The 16,316-nt window shown below is 45.9% G+C and overlaps 1 protein-coding gene across 1 annotated transcript in view; it reads right to left on the bottom strand.

The window, feature by feature from the left end:
- DNAH10 (dynein axonemal heavy chain 10) overlaps positions 1 to 16,316 on the bottom strand; it is a 157,018-nt gene that overhangs the window by 129,044 nt on the left and 11,658 nt on the right. Inside the window, exons 3-8 of the mRNA XM_061170347.1 lie at positions 12,636 to 12,736; positions 11,408 to 11,516; positions 7,374 to 7,489; positions 3,872 to 4,088; positions 2,136 to 2,293; positions 1,180 to 1,410 (exon numbers count right to left, since the gene is read on the bottom strand). Of these exons, the coding sequence (XP_061026330.1) occupies positions 1,180 to 1,410; positions 2,136 to 2,293; positions 3,872 to 4,088; positions 7,374 to 7,489; positions 11,408 to 11,516; positions 12,636 to 12,736 (932 nt within the window). The remainder of the gene's footprint in view (positions 1 to 1,179; positions 1,411 to 2,135; positions 2,294 to 3,871; positions 4,089 to 7,373; positions 7,490 to 11,407; positions 11,517 to 12,635; positions 12,737 to 16,316) is intronic.

Here is a 16,316-nt window from a genome sequence, read left to right as displayed (position 1 = left end):
AAGAGTAACGACTCCTGGCCTTGGAATACGGTACTGTGCATGATAAATCAGAGGGGAGGGGAATCCCGAAAAAGGAAATTACACTTGTGCACTGCTGGTGGGAATGTAAAATGGTGCAGTCACTGAGGAAAAGAGTTAAACGTAGAATCTTCACAGACGGTTAAACATAGAATTATCAGACAGTTAAACATAGAATTATCAGATGTCCCAGCAATTCTACTCTTGGGTATATGCCCAAACGAATTGAAAGCACAGACTCAAACAAATATTTGTATACCCATATTCATAGCAGCATTATGCACAATAGCCAAAAGGTGGAAATAACCCAAATGTCCATCAACAGAAGAATGGATAAACAAAATGTGGTGTATATATACAATGGAATGTTATTGAGCCCTAAAAAGCAATGAGATTCTGACATATAACTACAGCACGGATGAATCTTGAAAACATTATGCTGAGTGAAATAAACCAGACACAGAAGGGCAAAGATGGTATGATTCCATTTCTATGAAATACCTAGAGTAGGCAAATTCAGAGAGACAGAAATTAGAAAAGAGGTTACCAAGGGCTGGCAGAAGTCGGAGTTGTTTAAAGGGATGCTGAGTTTATGTTGGGGATGGTGAAAAAGTTCTGCACATAGATAGTGATGAGGGGTACCCAGCAATGGGTAGGTATTTAATGCTACTGAACTCTTACAAGTGGTTGAATAATAAATATCATGTTATATATATTTTACTACAATTTTTAAAATGCTGAACAAACGGACTTCCCTGGTGGTGCAGTGGTTAAGTGGTTAAGTGCCTGCCAATGCAGGGGACACGGGTTTGAGCCCTGGTCCGGGAAGATCCCACATGCCGCGGAGCAACTAAGCCCGTGCGCCACAACTACTGAGCCCGCGGTCTAGAGCCTGCGTGCCACAACTACTAAGCCGGCGTGCCTAGAGCCCATGCTCTGCAACAGGAGAAACCACCACAATGAGAAGCCCATGCACCGCGATGAAGAGTAGCCCCCTCTCGCCACAACTAGAGAAAGCCCGCGTGCAGCAACAAAGACCCAATGCAACCAAAAATAAATAAATAAAATAAAATAAATTTTTTAAAAAATGCCGAACAAACAAAAGGAAGTGAAATCTAGTTTACAGAGCTGACTTTCCAAAGTGCAGTGCACCCAGCGTACTTTGAAATGACGTTCCACCGTGGAAAGAAACCGCACATTGTCTGAGGCCTCCACGTGGAACTTGAACAATTCAGTTAAGACGGGCTGCAGGTTGGCCACAAGCATAGAATCTGATTCCTTGATCACATCCAAGACTTTTCTGACTACTGGAAGCTTTGTTTGTTCTTGGAGTGCACTTAGGGTGGCACTTCTTTCTCGCCAGAATTCAATTTCGGCCAGAGGACCATTACCCTGAGAGATGACAGGAGCACACAAGCAGCATCATCATTAGTGGGGAGTCCACACTTGTGGTTGTTCCTCCAGCATCCATGCCTCTCTTCCCAAACGCTCTAGTTAGGGGTTAATCCATACAAGGACTTCGGGGGTGGGCACTTGACCTAGAATGATCCAATCAGAGTGAATCTCAGGACTCCAGTCGGGAATAGTAGACACTCCATCTTTCTCTGGACAAGGTGGTATGTGGATGTGGGGTCAGAAACTATTACCGGTTGCCACCATGAAGGAAACTAGCCTGAGGAGGAAGCCCCCTCAGAGAGGAGTTTGGAACCAAGAAATTAACAGAGTAACACAGCTAGAGTGCCAGAGTCTTGATCAAACCATACCTGAATCCAGCACTGCCTCTAGACTTTTCAGTTATGTGAGCCAACAAATCCTCTGTCTTATTTAAGCCAGCTGAGTTGGGCTTCCTGGTTGGTTTGTTTTTTTTATTTATAGCCCAAACCTCCTGACCCATACACAGTATTATCTTTATCAATAACAGAGAGTCATCTATTAGCACACTAACCTCAGAAAGCCCAAGAATGACATCTTGGGTATGTTTACTTTGATATTTTTAAGGAGGTCACAAAACAGTAAGAAAAGAGGCTAGATCGCTCAGATCCCCAGACTCCTGGCTCTTTCTCGGGGCAGCAAGCATGAACTAGACCAGGGATCTTCAAAAGCATCGCACACATTACCTGAGGCGTCTTTTTCATCTGGCCCTCAAGAGCTACTGATATCTGATTCAACCAGTTTATCACGCATTGCTCCAAAATTTCCACGGTTTCTGGGTCAGCTGCCAGGTCAGACACCTCTCCCTCTACACTGATGCTTGGCATTTCTAACTTGATCTCACCTAGTAGAATAAAAATGATCAGTCAGCCACTAGTTTGGGGAAAATGATTACAGACAATGATGTTCAAGTTAATCAGCTGGCTCTTCTCTCCAGACATCAGTATATGGCCTGGTACTTCCCTGTCCTAATATTTCTATATCTCATTCTTTTTCATTAGAATGTAACTAAAACACTTTAGGTAATTAGATCATTGCTCCAGTGTTAAGCGTGATCAAAATGATTTAGCTATTTAAGACGGTCCTGAGTTTACAACCTAAGTGATGTCAATTTAAAAATTGAACAAACAGGGACTTCCCTGGTGGCCCAGTGGGTAAGAATCCACCTTCCGACGCAGGTTTGATCCCTGGTCGGGGAACTAAGATCCCACATGCCATGGGGCAACTAAGCCCACGCACCGCAACTACTGAGCCTGCACCCTATACAGCCCGTGCGCCACAACTAGAGAGCCCACATGCCGCAACTACTGAGCCCGCATGCTCTGGAGCCTGTGTACCACAACTAGAAAGCCCACACGCCACAACGAAAGATCCCGTGTGCCACGATGAAGATCCCGCATGTCGCAACTAAGACCCAATGCGGCCAAAAAAAATTAAATTAAATTAAATGAAAAATTGAACAAACAACCAGAGCTCAACAGATATTCGAGAAAGCCTCCAGCATGAAACAGACAGTCCAAGAATAAATCAGAAACAATGACTTCAGAGGAAATTGAGACAAGGTAAAGAACAGACAAAAAAAATGTTTTAATCCCAACTATTAGTCTCAGAGATTTGAGACAACATGGCATCCATCAAACAAGAACAGAATGCTATGGAAAAGGTACAATCACAAAATAAGAGGTCTTAAAAATTAAAAAGATGATAGCTGATGTGAAAAGTCTAATCAAAAGTTGTGAAGGTAAAAGTTGAGGAACTCTTCAGGAAAGTAGAGTACACAGACAAAGAGATGGAAAATGCAAGTGAAAAGATAGGAAACAGAATCAACAGCACATATCCAACAGGAATATTAACAAGAGAAAACAGAGACAAATAGTGGAGGAAATTATCAAGAGAATTTTTCATACTGAAAGGCTAGGTCTTCAGACTGAAAATACAGAATGCTTAGCAAACTGAATCTCATAGAGTACTTAGCAAAATGAATGGAAAGAGAACTGCCAAGGTCCATCATTCTCCCTGCCCGAAATGCCCTTGCTCCCCAACTCCACCTACCAACGCCTTGCTCATCCTTTCAGATGAGGTCAAATGCTGCCTCCTTCAGGAAGTCCTCTTTGACTCCCCCACCACTTCTCCAATATGGTCTCACTCTTCCAAGCCCTAAAGACCCTAATATCTCTCTCAAGCTCCTTATTCTGCCATAGTTCTTTGGCCACCGGATTATAAGATCCTTGAGGACAAGGATTCGTCATTCTTCATTCCTCTTTGTGTTTCTTACAATGTCCAGCTTGGTGTCTTTCATATCACGAGCAGGTAAACAAGAGCGATCATAAATTAAAACAAAAAAAAAACCTCCTGAACTCTTAAATTCTTCTTAAAGTAAACGCATCCTGCTTAACTAAGGAGGAGAAAAATAAAGCCTTACCTTCAAGTTGCTGCATTGTTCTTTGAATATTACTTGCAAATTTCTGGATGTTCATTAAAAATTCATCCCGTATTAATTGAATGCTGTGATATTCTATTGCTTCCCTGGGCATGCTAGGTAGGTCTGTGTCATACTCAAAAGAGTCCAAGACTTCTCCAGATGTGAATCCCAGGTTCGCATCCTTGTGCTGACTGAAGGACAAGGCTGGCAAGAAAACCTGAAAAGCCAAGTTTAAGAATCAAATCATTTGTACCATTTTTTTAGATTCCACATATAAGCGATATCATATGGTATTTGTCTTTCTCTGTCTGACTTACTTCACTCAGTATGAAAATTCCTCGGTCCATCCATGTTGCTGCAAATGGCATTATTTCGTTCTTTTTTATGGCTGAGTACAAATGAACTTATTTACAAAACAGAAATAGAGTCATCGATGTAGAAAACAAACTTATGGTTACCAGGGGAGAAAGCAGAGGGAGGAGGGATAAATTGGGAGATTGGGATTGACATATACACACTACTCTATATAAAATAGATAATAAGGACCTACTGTATAGCACAGGGAACTCTTCTCAATACTCTGTAATGACCTATATGAGAAAAGAATCTAAAAGAGTGGATACATGTATATGTATAACCGAGTCACTTTGCTGTACAGGAGACTAACGCAACATTGTAAATCAACTATACTCTAATAAAAATTTTTAAAAAAAGAAGCAAATCACACGTCATGTTCAATAATTCATGCACTCAAGTTGCCTCTGGCTTTGAATACGCTATAATAGAAAGTAACAATACAGTGACAAAGTGAACTACTCCAGCCCAGAGCACAGATCTAAAGAAAGAGAAATTATATTTGACTGAGAATGGCCCAAGGGTAAGGAGTTTGAACCAAGCCTGAGGTGACTACCCAGAAGATAATACTGTATTTCTTTAGCTGCCGCCAGCCACAGGGCAGCTGAGTTAGAAACTACGGCACAGGGAAGCGAGAACTGTGTGTTAACCCATCAGCTAAGCTCCAAGTTTGTGTGAAGGTTAAAATAAAGAAGATACTGAGCACACAGTCTTTGGGAAATTGAGTTGACGGAAGCATGGATTTATGAAATCACTTGAATACAATTACATAACTTACCCCCACATAGAAAGTGATGTACAAATGCCCACAGGTTGGTTGGCTTCTTTGTTTGTTTGGTGGGTTGGTTGATTGGGTTGGGTTTTGATTTTTAGTTTTGCCCGTTTTTCTTAAAATTTGATACGTCTTTTAAGACTCTTTTAATCTACATGTACTTCCAATTTTTGGAAGAACCCAGAATGTTTTGAGTTTCCCAGCCTGGATTTTGCTGACTGCACACTCATGGTGGAACTCTACAAGCTCCTCTTGTCTTTTCCTGCAAATTGGCAGCTGGGTGCAGAGACTGGCTCAGAATCCCTTTGCCAAGACTGTTGGTGTTTCTTCTATCAGGAGACAAATAATGTTTGGTTTTTCTCTCTTTTGGGGGGGTGTTTTTTTGGCTTTGGGGGGTTTTTTGGCCACCCAATGAGGCATGCAGGATCTTAGTTCCCCAACCAGGGGTCGAACCTGTGCGCCCTGCAGTGGAAGTGCAGAGTCCTAACCACTGGACCGCCAAGGAAGTCCTCTCTCTTTTTTTCTTTTTTTTTGATTTTAGCATCCATTGATGTTCAATACCTAGATCCTTCAACACACTGAGAGCTGCACTACTGAAATAGTCTCATTCTAAACTTTCTTTTTTTAATAGCTGAAATGCTTTTAGAGACACTTCTCTTATCTACTATTTGATTATCCAGTTCATATAGAGAAGGCAGAATAAATGGTTAGAGCCTTCCCTTTACTTGCCCAATTTTCAAAAATAATAAATTGGCCCCCTATCATCCTGCCCCCTAGTTTCCCTCTCATCTCATTCTCCTCCTTCTATATTCTCTCCCTTGGTTGTTTCATCCAGTCCCTTGGCTTGACACCATGTCAGTGCCTCCTGTTTTGTAAAGGATCTCTCTGGTTGGCATGTGGAGAATATAGTGTAGGGGCAAAAGTAGAAGCTGGGAAATCTATCAGGAGCCAACTGCAATAGTCCCAGCAAAAGACAACATTGAGGTCTTCCTGGCCACCCCATCCAAAATTTCAAAAGCCCTACTTTTACCACCTGCCAACATTTCCTAACCCCCTTCCCAGCTTCATCTTTCTCCTGAACTCCTGTCACTATCTAACATACTGTATATTTTCTCATTGATCTTGTTTAACGTAAATCTTCCTGACTAGGATGTAAGGTCTGTGAGGCACAAACCTTGACTATGTTGATTACTGCTATAGAATACAGTAAATGCTCAATAAATATTTCTGGAAGAACCCCTTGAGTTCTCTCCTGAGCTCCAGACTTATACATCCTGCTTCACACCTCAACTTGGATGTCTAGGAGGCATCTCAAGCTTAACATGTGCAAAATAGAGTTCTGGGTTTTTTCTCCAGATCCCTCCACCCCACCACCCCCCATCTCAGTAATGAGCCCAAAATCTCCCTGCTTGTTCAAACCCAAATCCTAGGAATCATTCTGGATGCTCTTTTCCTAAACCTCCATATCCAAGTCATCAGCAAGTCCTGTTGGCTCCATGTCCAACATATTCTTGATGCTGTCTGCTTCCCGCTCCCTCCCCTGATTGAACTCCGGAGCCTAAACAACCATCATCCACCACTTGGACGTTTCCATGGCCTGCTATTAGGTCTACTGGTCCCATACGCTCTTGCCCCTGCATATGTTGTTCACACAACGGCCAGAAGAAAAATGCAAACCAGATCATTTTATTCCCGTGCTTCAAACCTACCTTCCTTTCCAAACTTCCCTCACTACTCTCTAGCTGCACTGGTCATCCTTCTGTGTCTGGAGCAAGCTAAGTCTGCTCCTGCCTCAGGACCTTTGCATGTGCTGTTTTCTCTGCCCAGGATGCTCTTCCTGCAGATCCTCACATGTCTGATGCCTTCACCTCATTCCCCCCTCAATTCAATGCCACTTCCTCAGAGGGGTCTTTCCTGACCACCTCAGTCCCACCCTATTACATATCCCTAATAACTTATCATTAGTGAATAAGGCTGCTTATGGGCTATTTTATTGGTTGTCTATAAAGAAAGCTCCGATGTCACCTCCCCAGCAAGGTCGTCCCTTACCACCACCCCCTGCACACACACACACACACACACACACACACACGCACGCACAGGTCATTTCTATCACATTACTAGGGTTTATTTTCCTAATGCCACCTGTCACTACCTGATATTTTCCAGTTTATGTGTTGGTGTTTGGTGTCTTTCCCCCAGTATAAGCTCCCATAGCACAGGGCTGTCATCTGGCCTGCTCACTGCTCCACTGTCCCCAGGGCCCATGACAGCACCTGGAATCTAAGAGCTGCTGACCACCTCTTCGTGGAATCAGTGAATTAGATGGCCTTACTCTTAAACAGTGCTGAGATTCTCTTTTCCGTCCGTACTTACCTGACATATAATATCCTTCAGGAGACCAAGCACATGTGAATTTATAATTCCATACTCCAGTGTTTTGGGCATAATTTCCAGAGCTTCCTTCATGTCTGTCGCCTCAGAGATGGTCTCTAAACAGGAACAGATTTGGGGAATGAAATGAGGAGGGAAGTGGACACAGCTAACATTTCCCAGTGTACGGGAACCAGCTGCTCCTCCGCAAGTAACTACAAAGGAGTGTTCCAGGCACAGGTCAGGATATGCGCTCACTGAGAAACAAATACACGCTGAGGGTCGTGCTGTGGTTCAGAGGTTCACACAAGCAGCACCCAAGAGCCACACACACGAGCTGATCTAGTTGGAGCGTCTACAGCTGAACAAGGATAGAAACACTTTGGATTTTCTAGAAACGTTTCTTGGGCTCCTTGCTTGCTGTCTCCCCACTCCCAGCCATGCCTCCCCAATTCATCCCCAAAGTACCTCTCAAGTCATGGGCTTTTGGGGGGTTTTTTGCTGTTTTTTTCTTTATTTTTTGGCCACACTGCACAGCTTGCAGGATCTTAGTTCCCCGACCAGGGATCAAACCCGGGCCCCGGCAGTGAGAGCACCAAGTCCTAACCACTGGACCACCAGGGAATTCCCAAGTCATGGGGTTTTAAAAGACAAGTTTGGGAACAGCTTACCTCTCGGCCAGGTTTTCTTTGATGTGCACTCACTCCCTCCCCGTCTCCCCACTACCCCCCTGATCAAAAATTCAGTCAGCACCAATCAGCTCGGTAGACACTTTAAAGGTCCCTTGGACCCTTCTCTCAATCTAACTGGGAAACACAGCAAACATATCAACTGCAATTATTTCACAAGCTTCAGTCTACATGCCTTTCCCTGCATCTGTGTAGACGTGCACTATTCTTTGCCTAATAGGTTTCTTTCTATCAGATGCTTCTTTACTGAAATAAATTTACTTAAAGGGAAACTATGTAAAAACTAAGCATGAAAAAAGAAAGAAAGCTTGACATCAGTGAAAGATAACTGTAAAAAAAAATATGATGAGAGTAAACAGTAATATAGCCGGAGTAAATGCCGTTCCCGCCCTGCCCAAAGCTGATTATTGTTGTTACAGTAAGTCCCTTACATACGAACCTTCAGGTGGAGAACTTTCAAAGGTGCGAACGTGCACGTGGTTCCAGCAAGGAACCAGACCCTGTGCTGTCAACGTCAGGCATGAGTGCAATTGCAGCTTGCCCTCCATCTCCTACTGCTGACGAGCCTTCAGATCTACCATCACCCACCTCCTCTCCCTCCTCCAGTCAGTAACTCTTCTTGCCTGTTCACTCGATGCCAGCCCCTGCATGCCAGCTGTTGTACTGTACTACTGTACTTCTCAAGGGACTGTACTGTAAGATTAAAACTGCTTTCCTTATTTTTTGTGTTTGTTTATGTATTATTTGTGTGAAAAGTATTATAAACCTAATACAGTGCAGTACTACATAGCCAATTGTGTTAGTTGGGTACCTAGGCTAACTTTGTTGGACTTAACGAACCAACCGGACTTACGAACGCGCTCTCAGAACGGAACTCATTCGTATGTAGGGGACTTACTGTATTGGGTTGTGATTACTGTTAAAAGGGAAGCATTAGGCTTCCCTGGTGGCGCAGTGGTTAAGAATCCGCCTGCCAATGCAGGAGACACGGATTCGATCCCTGGTCCGGGAAGATCCCACATGCCGCGGAGCAACTAAGCCCCTGTGCCACAACTACTGAACCCCGTGCGCCTAGAGCCCGTGCTCCGCAACAAGAGAAGCCACCGCAATGAGAAGCCCACGCACCGCAACGAAGAGTAGCCCCCGCTCGCCACAACTAGAGGAAGACCACACGCAGCAACGATGACCCAGTGCAGCCAAAAATAAATAAATAAATAAATTTTTAAAAAGGGAAGCACTGAGCTGAGATTGGCCCCTCCCCGGACAAGAACTGTAATGGCAGTAGCTGTTTAATGCTGAGCCTCTATTTGTCATCTTTCTTCTTATTCCCACTCACTTGGGAAGAACGAATTACAGAAGCTCAGTTTAGTGGTGAGGTCGGGATCCAAAGGGCCATCAAAGTTCAAAAAAGGAAAAGGAAAGCAACAGAATGTTTGTTCTAGAATTGAGGGTATGCTATGCACAGGTTGGAAGGTAGAGGCAACGGCAGAAGAAATGGGGGAAGCGCAGGCAGAGACAGCGGAGAGTCAGCCTGGATGGAATACGGCAAGAGGAAGAGCAAGGGGTCAGAAGAGACCAGAGAACAATCACTTGGGCAGTGCAGTGGGAATGCACAGCGGGAACATCCAGCCAAGAAGTTACCCTGCAGGATGAACTTGGCTTCTGAGTGGCACCTCCAACTAAAAAAAAAAAAAAAAAAAAAAAAAAAAAAAAAAAATCACACAGCCGGGACTTCCCCGGAGGTCCAGTGGTTAAGACTGCGTTTGCAATGCAGGGGGTGCAGATTCGATCCCTGGTTGGGGAGTTAAGATCCCACCTGCCACGAGGCACGGCCAAAACATTAAAAAAAATGAAATAAAATAAAATCACACAGTAACGTGGAGAAAGCCCACCAAAACTCGTCTTATAACTCAGGGTGACGTCATTTTGAATCTCCCTCTAATTGTTATAAATAGAACTAAGATGATATCAATGCAGTCAATTCTCATTATTTGCAGTAGTTATGTTCTATGAAGTCACCACGAACACAGAATTAGTGGATGCTGAGCCACTGTTCCTACAGGAAATATGGGTCTAGGTTCCTGTGAACCTCTGGTCACAACATTTTCATCAACCATCAATATAAGCAGACCTCAGAGATACTGTGGTTTCGATTCCAGATCACAATAAAGCGAATATCGCAATAAAGCGAGTCACACGGATTTTTTGGTTTCCCAGTGCAAAAGTATGTTTACACTATGCTGTAGTCTATTAACTGTGCAATAGCATGATGTCTAAAAAAAACAATGTATACACCTTAATTTAAAAATACTTTATTGCTGGGAATTCCCTGGCGGTCCAGTGGTGAGGGCTTCTCGCTTCCACTGCAGGGGGCACAGGTTTGATCCCTGGTCAGGGAACTATGATGCCATATGCCGTGTGGCACGGCCAAAAAATTAAAAAAATTAAAAACTTTATTGCTAAAAGATGCTAACCATCGTCTGAGCCTTCAATGCATCCTAGGAGTAACTTCAAAGATCACTGATCACAGATCACCATCATAAATATAATAAATAATGAAAAAGTTTGAAACATTGAGAGAATCACCAACATGTGACACAGAGACATAAAGTGAGCAAATACTGTTGGAAAACGGCCCTGATAGACTTGCTCCACACAGGGCTGCTACCAACCTTCAGTTTGTAAAAAAAAAAAAAAATGCAGTATCTGCGAAGCGCAATAAAATGAGGTCTGCCTGTATATAACCTTCTTTATGTGTGATTCCGTTTAAAGACACCTTATTTAACACTACTGTTGATTCACTAACATTGAACTCATGGCCAACAGCACCATCACTTACGTCTGAACGAAGCTTACGTAACGCACGAGTTTTCTCTGCCAGGCACATCACAGCCTTCCTGTTCTCTGAGCACTAGCCAGAGCTTCAGCACCTTCCTTGGGGACGTTTTAAACAGCGAAATCACCCAAAAACCCCACAAAAATTAGAAAACTGTGGTACTAAACAGAGCACGATAAAGACACTTGTTTATAGCATTCAATGAAATAAGAAGGCAGTGCACGGCCTTGCCCGACCTCAGCTGGGTCCGTGAGAGTTGGGTGACTCAAATTTTCCCCACTCTGTATGTGTCCTTAAATGACCATGAAAGCATCGAAATACTGATTGGGGGTTACAAAAATTTTGAGCGAGTCGGTGAATTTGCAAATATGGAATCCGTGAATAATGAGGACTGACAGTACTGATAAAAAAGCTATCTTCTCAAGGACATGTAAAAATTGAAGAGTCTCAGACATATACACACGCACGTGCACGCACACCCACACCCACACACGCTCATGCTGGAAAGGTACCTTTTGTATTTCTGAGAAAATATACCACGTTCTGGTTCAGAAACTCCTCAGGAACAGGAGTACAAAGCGCATGGAGATATGTCTTTTCCACGATTTGCTTAACAGTTTTCTGAAACACGGGGAACCAAAAAGTCACATGGAGATACAACCGTGCATCCGAATCACCTAATATTCACGTACACCTGAGCTCTCCACTCCACGCACTGCTGAACTCACTTCCCAGCAGACCACACACATGAGCTGAAATTCACCCAGACGCTGAACTCTAAGCCTGACTCTTTCACCAACTGGCCACTGCAGCTACACTTGAATAAAGTGACCTGGGAAATGTCCAGATCGAGCTTTTCTGGGCCACAAATTGCAACAAACCTGTTCTGAATTCGGGTATTTTGTGGGGAGGCATATTCACAGAGCAGCTGAACCTAATTTCATTTAGCACAGCTCAGGCCAAATGTTGACATCCTAACTTTATGCTCCCTCCCTGGGATTTGTGCAGTAAACGGTTAACTCAGCAGGCCTGGGTTGTCCAAACCCTGCACATTCCAAAGGTTCTCAAGACTAGCCCGGAACCAGCTCCTGGGTGATAACCTCTAAGCTTTTGGAACATCCTGGCTGATCTGAGCATCTCTGTATACCTGGGGCCTTGGGTCATGCTGCAGAGTTTATACTAACAACATGATTTATGCTGAATGCCCGTTTTTGTTTGCCTGGGGCCCTGGGTCACCCCGCACCAGTTTGTCCTCTGGGGCGGCCGGGGGGCGCTGCAGACTAACTGTGGGCACTTCACACCTACGTGATTGACCCCCAGTAAAAACCCTGGACACCAAGGCTTGGGTGAGCCCCCCTGATTGGCACAATGTCCTACGTGTTGTCACACATGGCTCCCGCGAGAATGAATGCTGTCCTTGAAGCCCCACTTGGAAAGGACAACTTGTGCCTATTTTCTCCTGGACTCTGCCCTGTGTGTCTTGTTCTCTGTTGATACTAATCTGCATCCTTTCACTGAAATAAACTATAACCATGAGTATAAAAGCTTTCCTGGGTCCTGTGAGTCATTGTGGCAAATCATTCAATCCGAGGGTGATCTCGGGGACCCCCAAACACAGGATTCTATCATCTCCACTCAAATACAATACGTTCCTTGTAGGAGCTGTGTCAGTTACCCAGACTCATCCGAGGGCATGAAATTCCCATTACCCCACCCAAGAGGAGAAAGAGCCATGCGTACTTTGACATGGGGGTTCTCTACCCTCTCTTGGTCCATTTCTTCATCCTCTAGGCCAGTGGAAGGCTGAGGTACGGAATATGCTCTCAGCCGCAAATTCTTAGCTGCAAAACATGATTCAATGCATGAGATGAAATACTTGGAAAATGAGGTTTCCTACCACGAAGACCAGACGTGCATCTTGGACAACAGCATATTTCATTCAATCGGCATGTTATCAAAAAGCTGAATGTACATTTTTTACAAACGAATCCTACTGAAGCCTTGACTTACATTATAATTAGGAGAGCTGTGCTGCAGTTTTGATGGGTCCTCAGTCGGAAATTTAACATGTGCATGTGTGCGTGTGTGCGTGTGTGTGCGTGTTCCAGCTACAGGGTCCAATGAGTGACTTCTCTGAGATTTTTACTTAAAAGGGGGGGCGTTTATCCTTAGGATGAGACTTATAGTTAACATGTTAGCATCTACTCCTTTTTCACTATAAAACTTGAAACTGATGGGGGACGGAAAGAAGAGTAATCTAAATAAAATGAACATATGTATGCCTTGCAAGTCTACGGTTATCGACGTGGACCTGGAAACCTCACAGCCTGCCAGTCACAGCCCTGAGAGCTTCTGACGAAGCCTGCAGAGAAGGGAGAGCTTTCCCGAACTGTTTGGCTCTTCCTTCGAAAGGCACTGGACAAAGTCAGTGCGACTTTGGAATCAAATCAATGTGGGGGGTCGGAATCCTCTCTGCAATGGGTTTTCTCATCCATAAACTGGGACAATAACATCTACTGGGTCAGACTCGGGAGGATTCGATTATAGGTTGGCTGAGGGTCGGGCACGCTGGCTGGCAGAGGAAACAGTCTACGGCCGGGAGAAGCAGCATTATTACAGCAAGAGCAACAGCCTGGACTCAAAAATACACTGATGGGTGTACTCAATGCCACCGAGCCGTATGCTTAGAAATGGTTAAAATGGTATTTCATGTTACACATGTTTTGCCACGATAAAAAGAAAAGAGAAAAGAAAAGAAAAGAAAAAAATACACTTGGAAGGAACGTTAATTTGCTGTGTCAGAGAAGAGTTTCCTGACCCTTTTCTCAAGCAGGCTCCTCTCTCCCAAGTCTTTCCTGATCACGGATTTATTGGTGCCAAAGCAGGAAGCCATCAGTAAACATGGCTGTGGCCCTCATGACCACCGTCTGTCTTATCAAAATCCAACCTAGACAAGTCTCAGTAAGAATGGATGGTCTGTATTTCTAAACGTGTAGTCCTCCCTCTCCCCTCCCCCAATCTTTACTAGGGAGGGGATTATGTGGTGGTTAAAAATAAATTCTTCTGAAAAAACTAAGATGACTATAGGAAACACTGCACATCGCCTCAATCCTTTTTCCCCTCTGGTTTTCAAATACTCAGGATCTTGGTAAAGTGCGGTGTCTAACCCACAGCTTCTGCTGTTGTAAGTGAAGGTGAGTTACGGGAGAAAGGGGGCTGTTTAGCTCTGCTGGCGACACGATGGTCTGGAGGAGGGTTTCAATCTCAGCACTTCCGGCACTTGGGGCTGGATCATTCTGTGTTGTAGGGCCAGACCTGAGCATCGTAGGACGTTTGGCAGCATCCCTGGCCTCAACCCATGAGATGCCAGAAGCCCCTGCCCTCTAGTTGTGACAACTAAAAATGTCTCCAGACATCACCAAATGCCCCTGGGGGCCAAAATCACCCCTGGTTGAGAACGCAGCCCAGAGAACAGGGTCAACGCATGTAGCCACGGCTGCTTCATCACTACAGGAAAGTAACTCAAAGCCTGCAGGGGACCGAGTGTCACGGCCCAGCCAGGAGTGTCACAGCAACCTCTCTAATGTAGACATTTCAATTCCTTAGCAGCAAAAGCCTTGACTCGGGCCTCAGATTCGCCCAAAGAAATGGCATCTGTAGCTGGCACAGTGGAAGCCTTCTCTACACAGCCCACGCCATGCACTCTTGGCTGAGCTGTCGGAGACACTGCCGTGCAAGCCTGGGTGTTTTTATGTTATGTGCTGTTCTGCGTGGAAGGGTGCCACCCCCCCCGCCCCGAATTCGTGTCCACCCAGAACTTCAGAATGTGACCGTATTTGGAAGCAGTGTCTTTGCAGATATAATTAGTTAAGATGAGGTCTGATAAAATAAACGTTCACGTATTGAGATAAAGAGAAGTCGTTCTGGCTTCTACGTGAGTTCACTTGGATTTGATGTTAACTTAAATAGCTTGTATGTGGCCTGTCAAACAGAGATTGTACATCTGCTTTCATTATTAAAGAAAAGGGCACACTGACCAGAAGTAAAGAATGTCCATGTTGGAGGGAGGGGCAAGATGGCGGAAGAGTAAGACGCGGAGATCACCTTCCTCCCCACAGATACATGAGAAATACATCTACACGTGGAACTGCTCCTACAGAACACCCACTGAACGCTGGCAGAAGACGTCAGACCTCCCAAAAGGCAAGAAAATCCCCACGTACTTGGGTAGGGCAAAAGAAAAAAGAAATAACAGAGACAAAAGAATAGGGACGGGACCTGCACCAGTGGGAGGGAGCTGTGAAGGAGGAAAGGTTTCCACACACTAGGAAGCCCCTTCGTGGGCAGAGACTGCGGGTAGCAGAGGGGGGAAGCTTCGGAGCCACGGAGGAGAGCGCAGCCACATTGGTGCGGAGGGCAAAGCGGAGATTCCCGCACAGAGGAGCGGTGCCGACCAGCACTCACCAGCCCGAGAGGCTTGTCTGCTCAGCCGCCGGGGCGGGCGGGGGCTGGGAGCTGAGGCTCGGGCTTCGGTGCTAGCCGGGAGGGAGTCCGGGAAAAAGACTGCAGCTGCCAAAGAGGCAAGAGAATTTTTCTTGCCTCTTTGTTTCGCGGCGCGCAAGGAGAGGGGATTCAGAGCACCGCCTAAACGAGCTCCAGAGACGGGCGCGAGCCGCGGCTATCAGCGCGGATCCCACAGCAACAGGGACGCAGAGGGAAAAACGGAGAGATTCCCGCACAGAGGCTCGGCGCCGAGCAGCACTCACCAGCCCGAGAGGCTTGTCTGCTCACCCGCCGGGGCGGGCGGGGGCTGGGAGCTGAGGCGCGGGCTTCGGTCGGATCCCAGGGAGAGGACTGGGGTTGGCTGCGTGAACACAGCCTGAAGGGTCTAGCGCACCACAACTAGCCGGGAGGGTGCACGAGAAAAAGTCTGCAGCTGCCGAAGAGGCAGGAGACTTTTTCTTGCCTCTGTTTCGCGGCGTGCAAGGAGAGGGGATTCAGAGCGCCACTTAAACGAACTCCAGAGACGGGCGCGAGCCGCGGCTATCAGCGCGGACCCCAGAGACGGGCATGAGACGCTAAGGCTGCGGCTGCCGCCACCAAACAGCCTGTGGGCGAGCACAGGTCATTCTCCACACCGCCCCTCCCGGGAGCCTGTGCAGCCCGCCACGGCCAGGCTCCCGTAATCCGGGGACAACTTCCCCGGGAGAGCGCACGGCGCGCCTCAGGCTGCTGCAACGTCACGCCGGCTTCTGCCGCCGCAGGCTCGCCCCGCCTCCTCCGTACCGCTCCCTCCCCCCGGCCTGACTGAGCCAGAGCCCCCGAATCAGCTGCTCCTTTAACCCCGTTCTGTCTGGGCGGGGAACAGACGCCCTCAGGGGACCTACATGCAGAGGCGGGTCCAAATCCAAAGCTGAACCC

The sequence above is a fragment of the Eubalaena glacialis genome, chromosome 15 (assembly GCF_028564815.1).
Source record: "Eubalaena glacialis isolate mEubGla1 chromosome 15, mEubGla1.1.hap2.+ XY, whole genome shotgun sequence".
Lineage (NCBI taxonomy): Eukaryota > Metazoa > Chordata > Mammalia > Artiodactyla > Balaenidae > Eubalaena > Eubalaena glacialis.
This window is presented reverse-complemented; position numbering and strand designations above follow the sequence as displayed.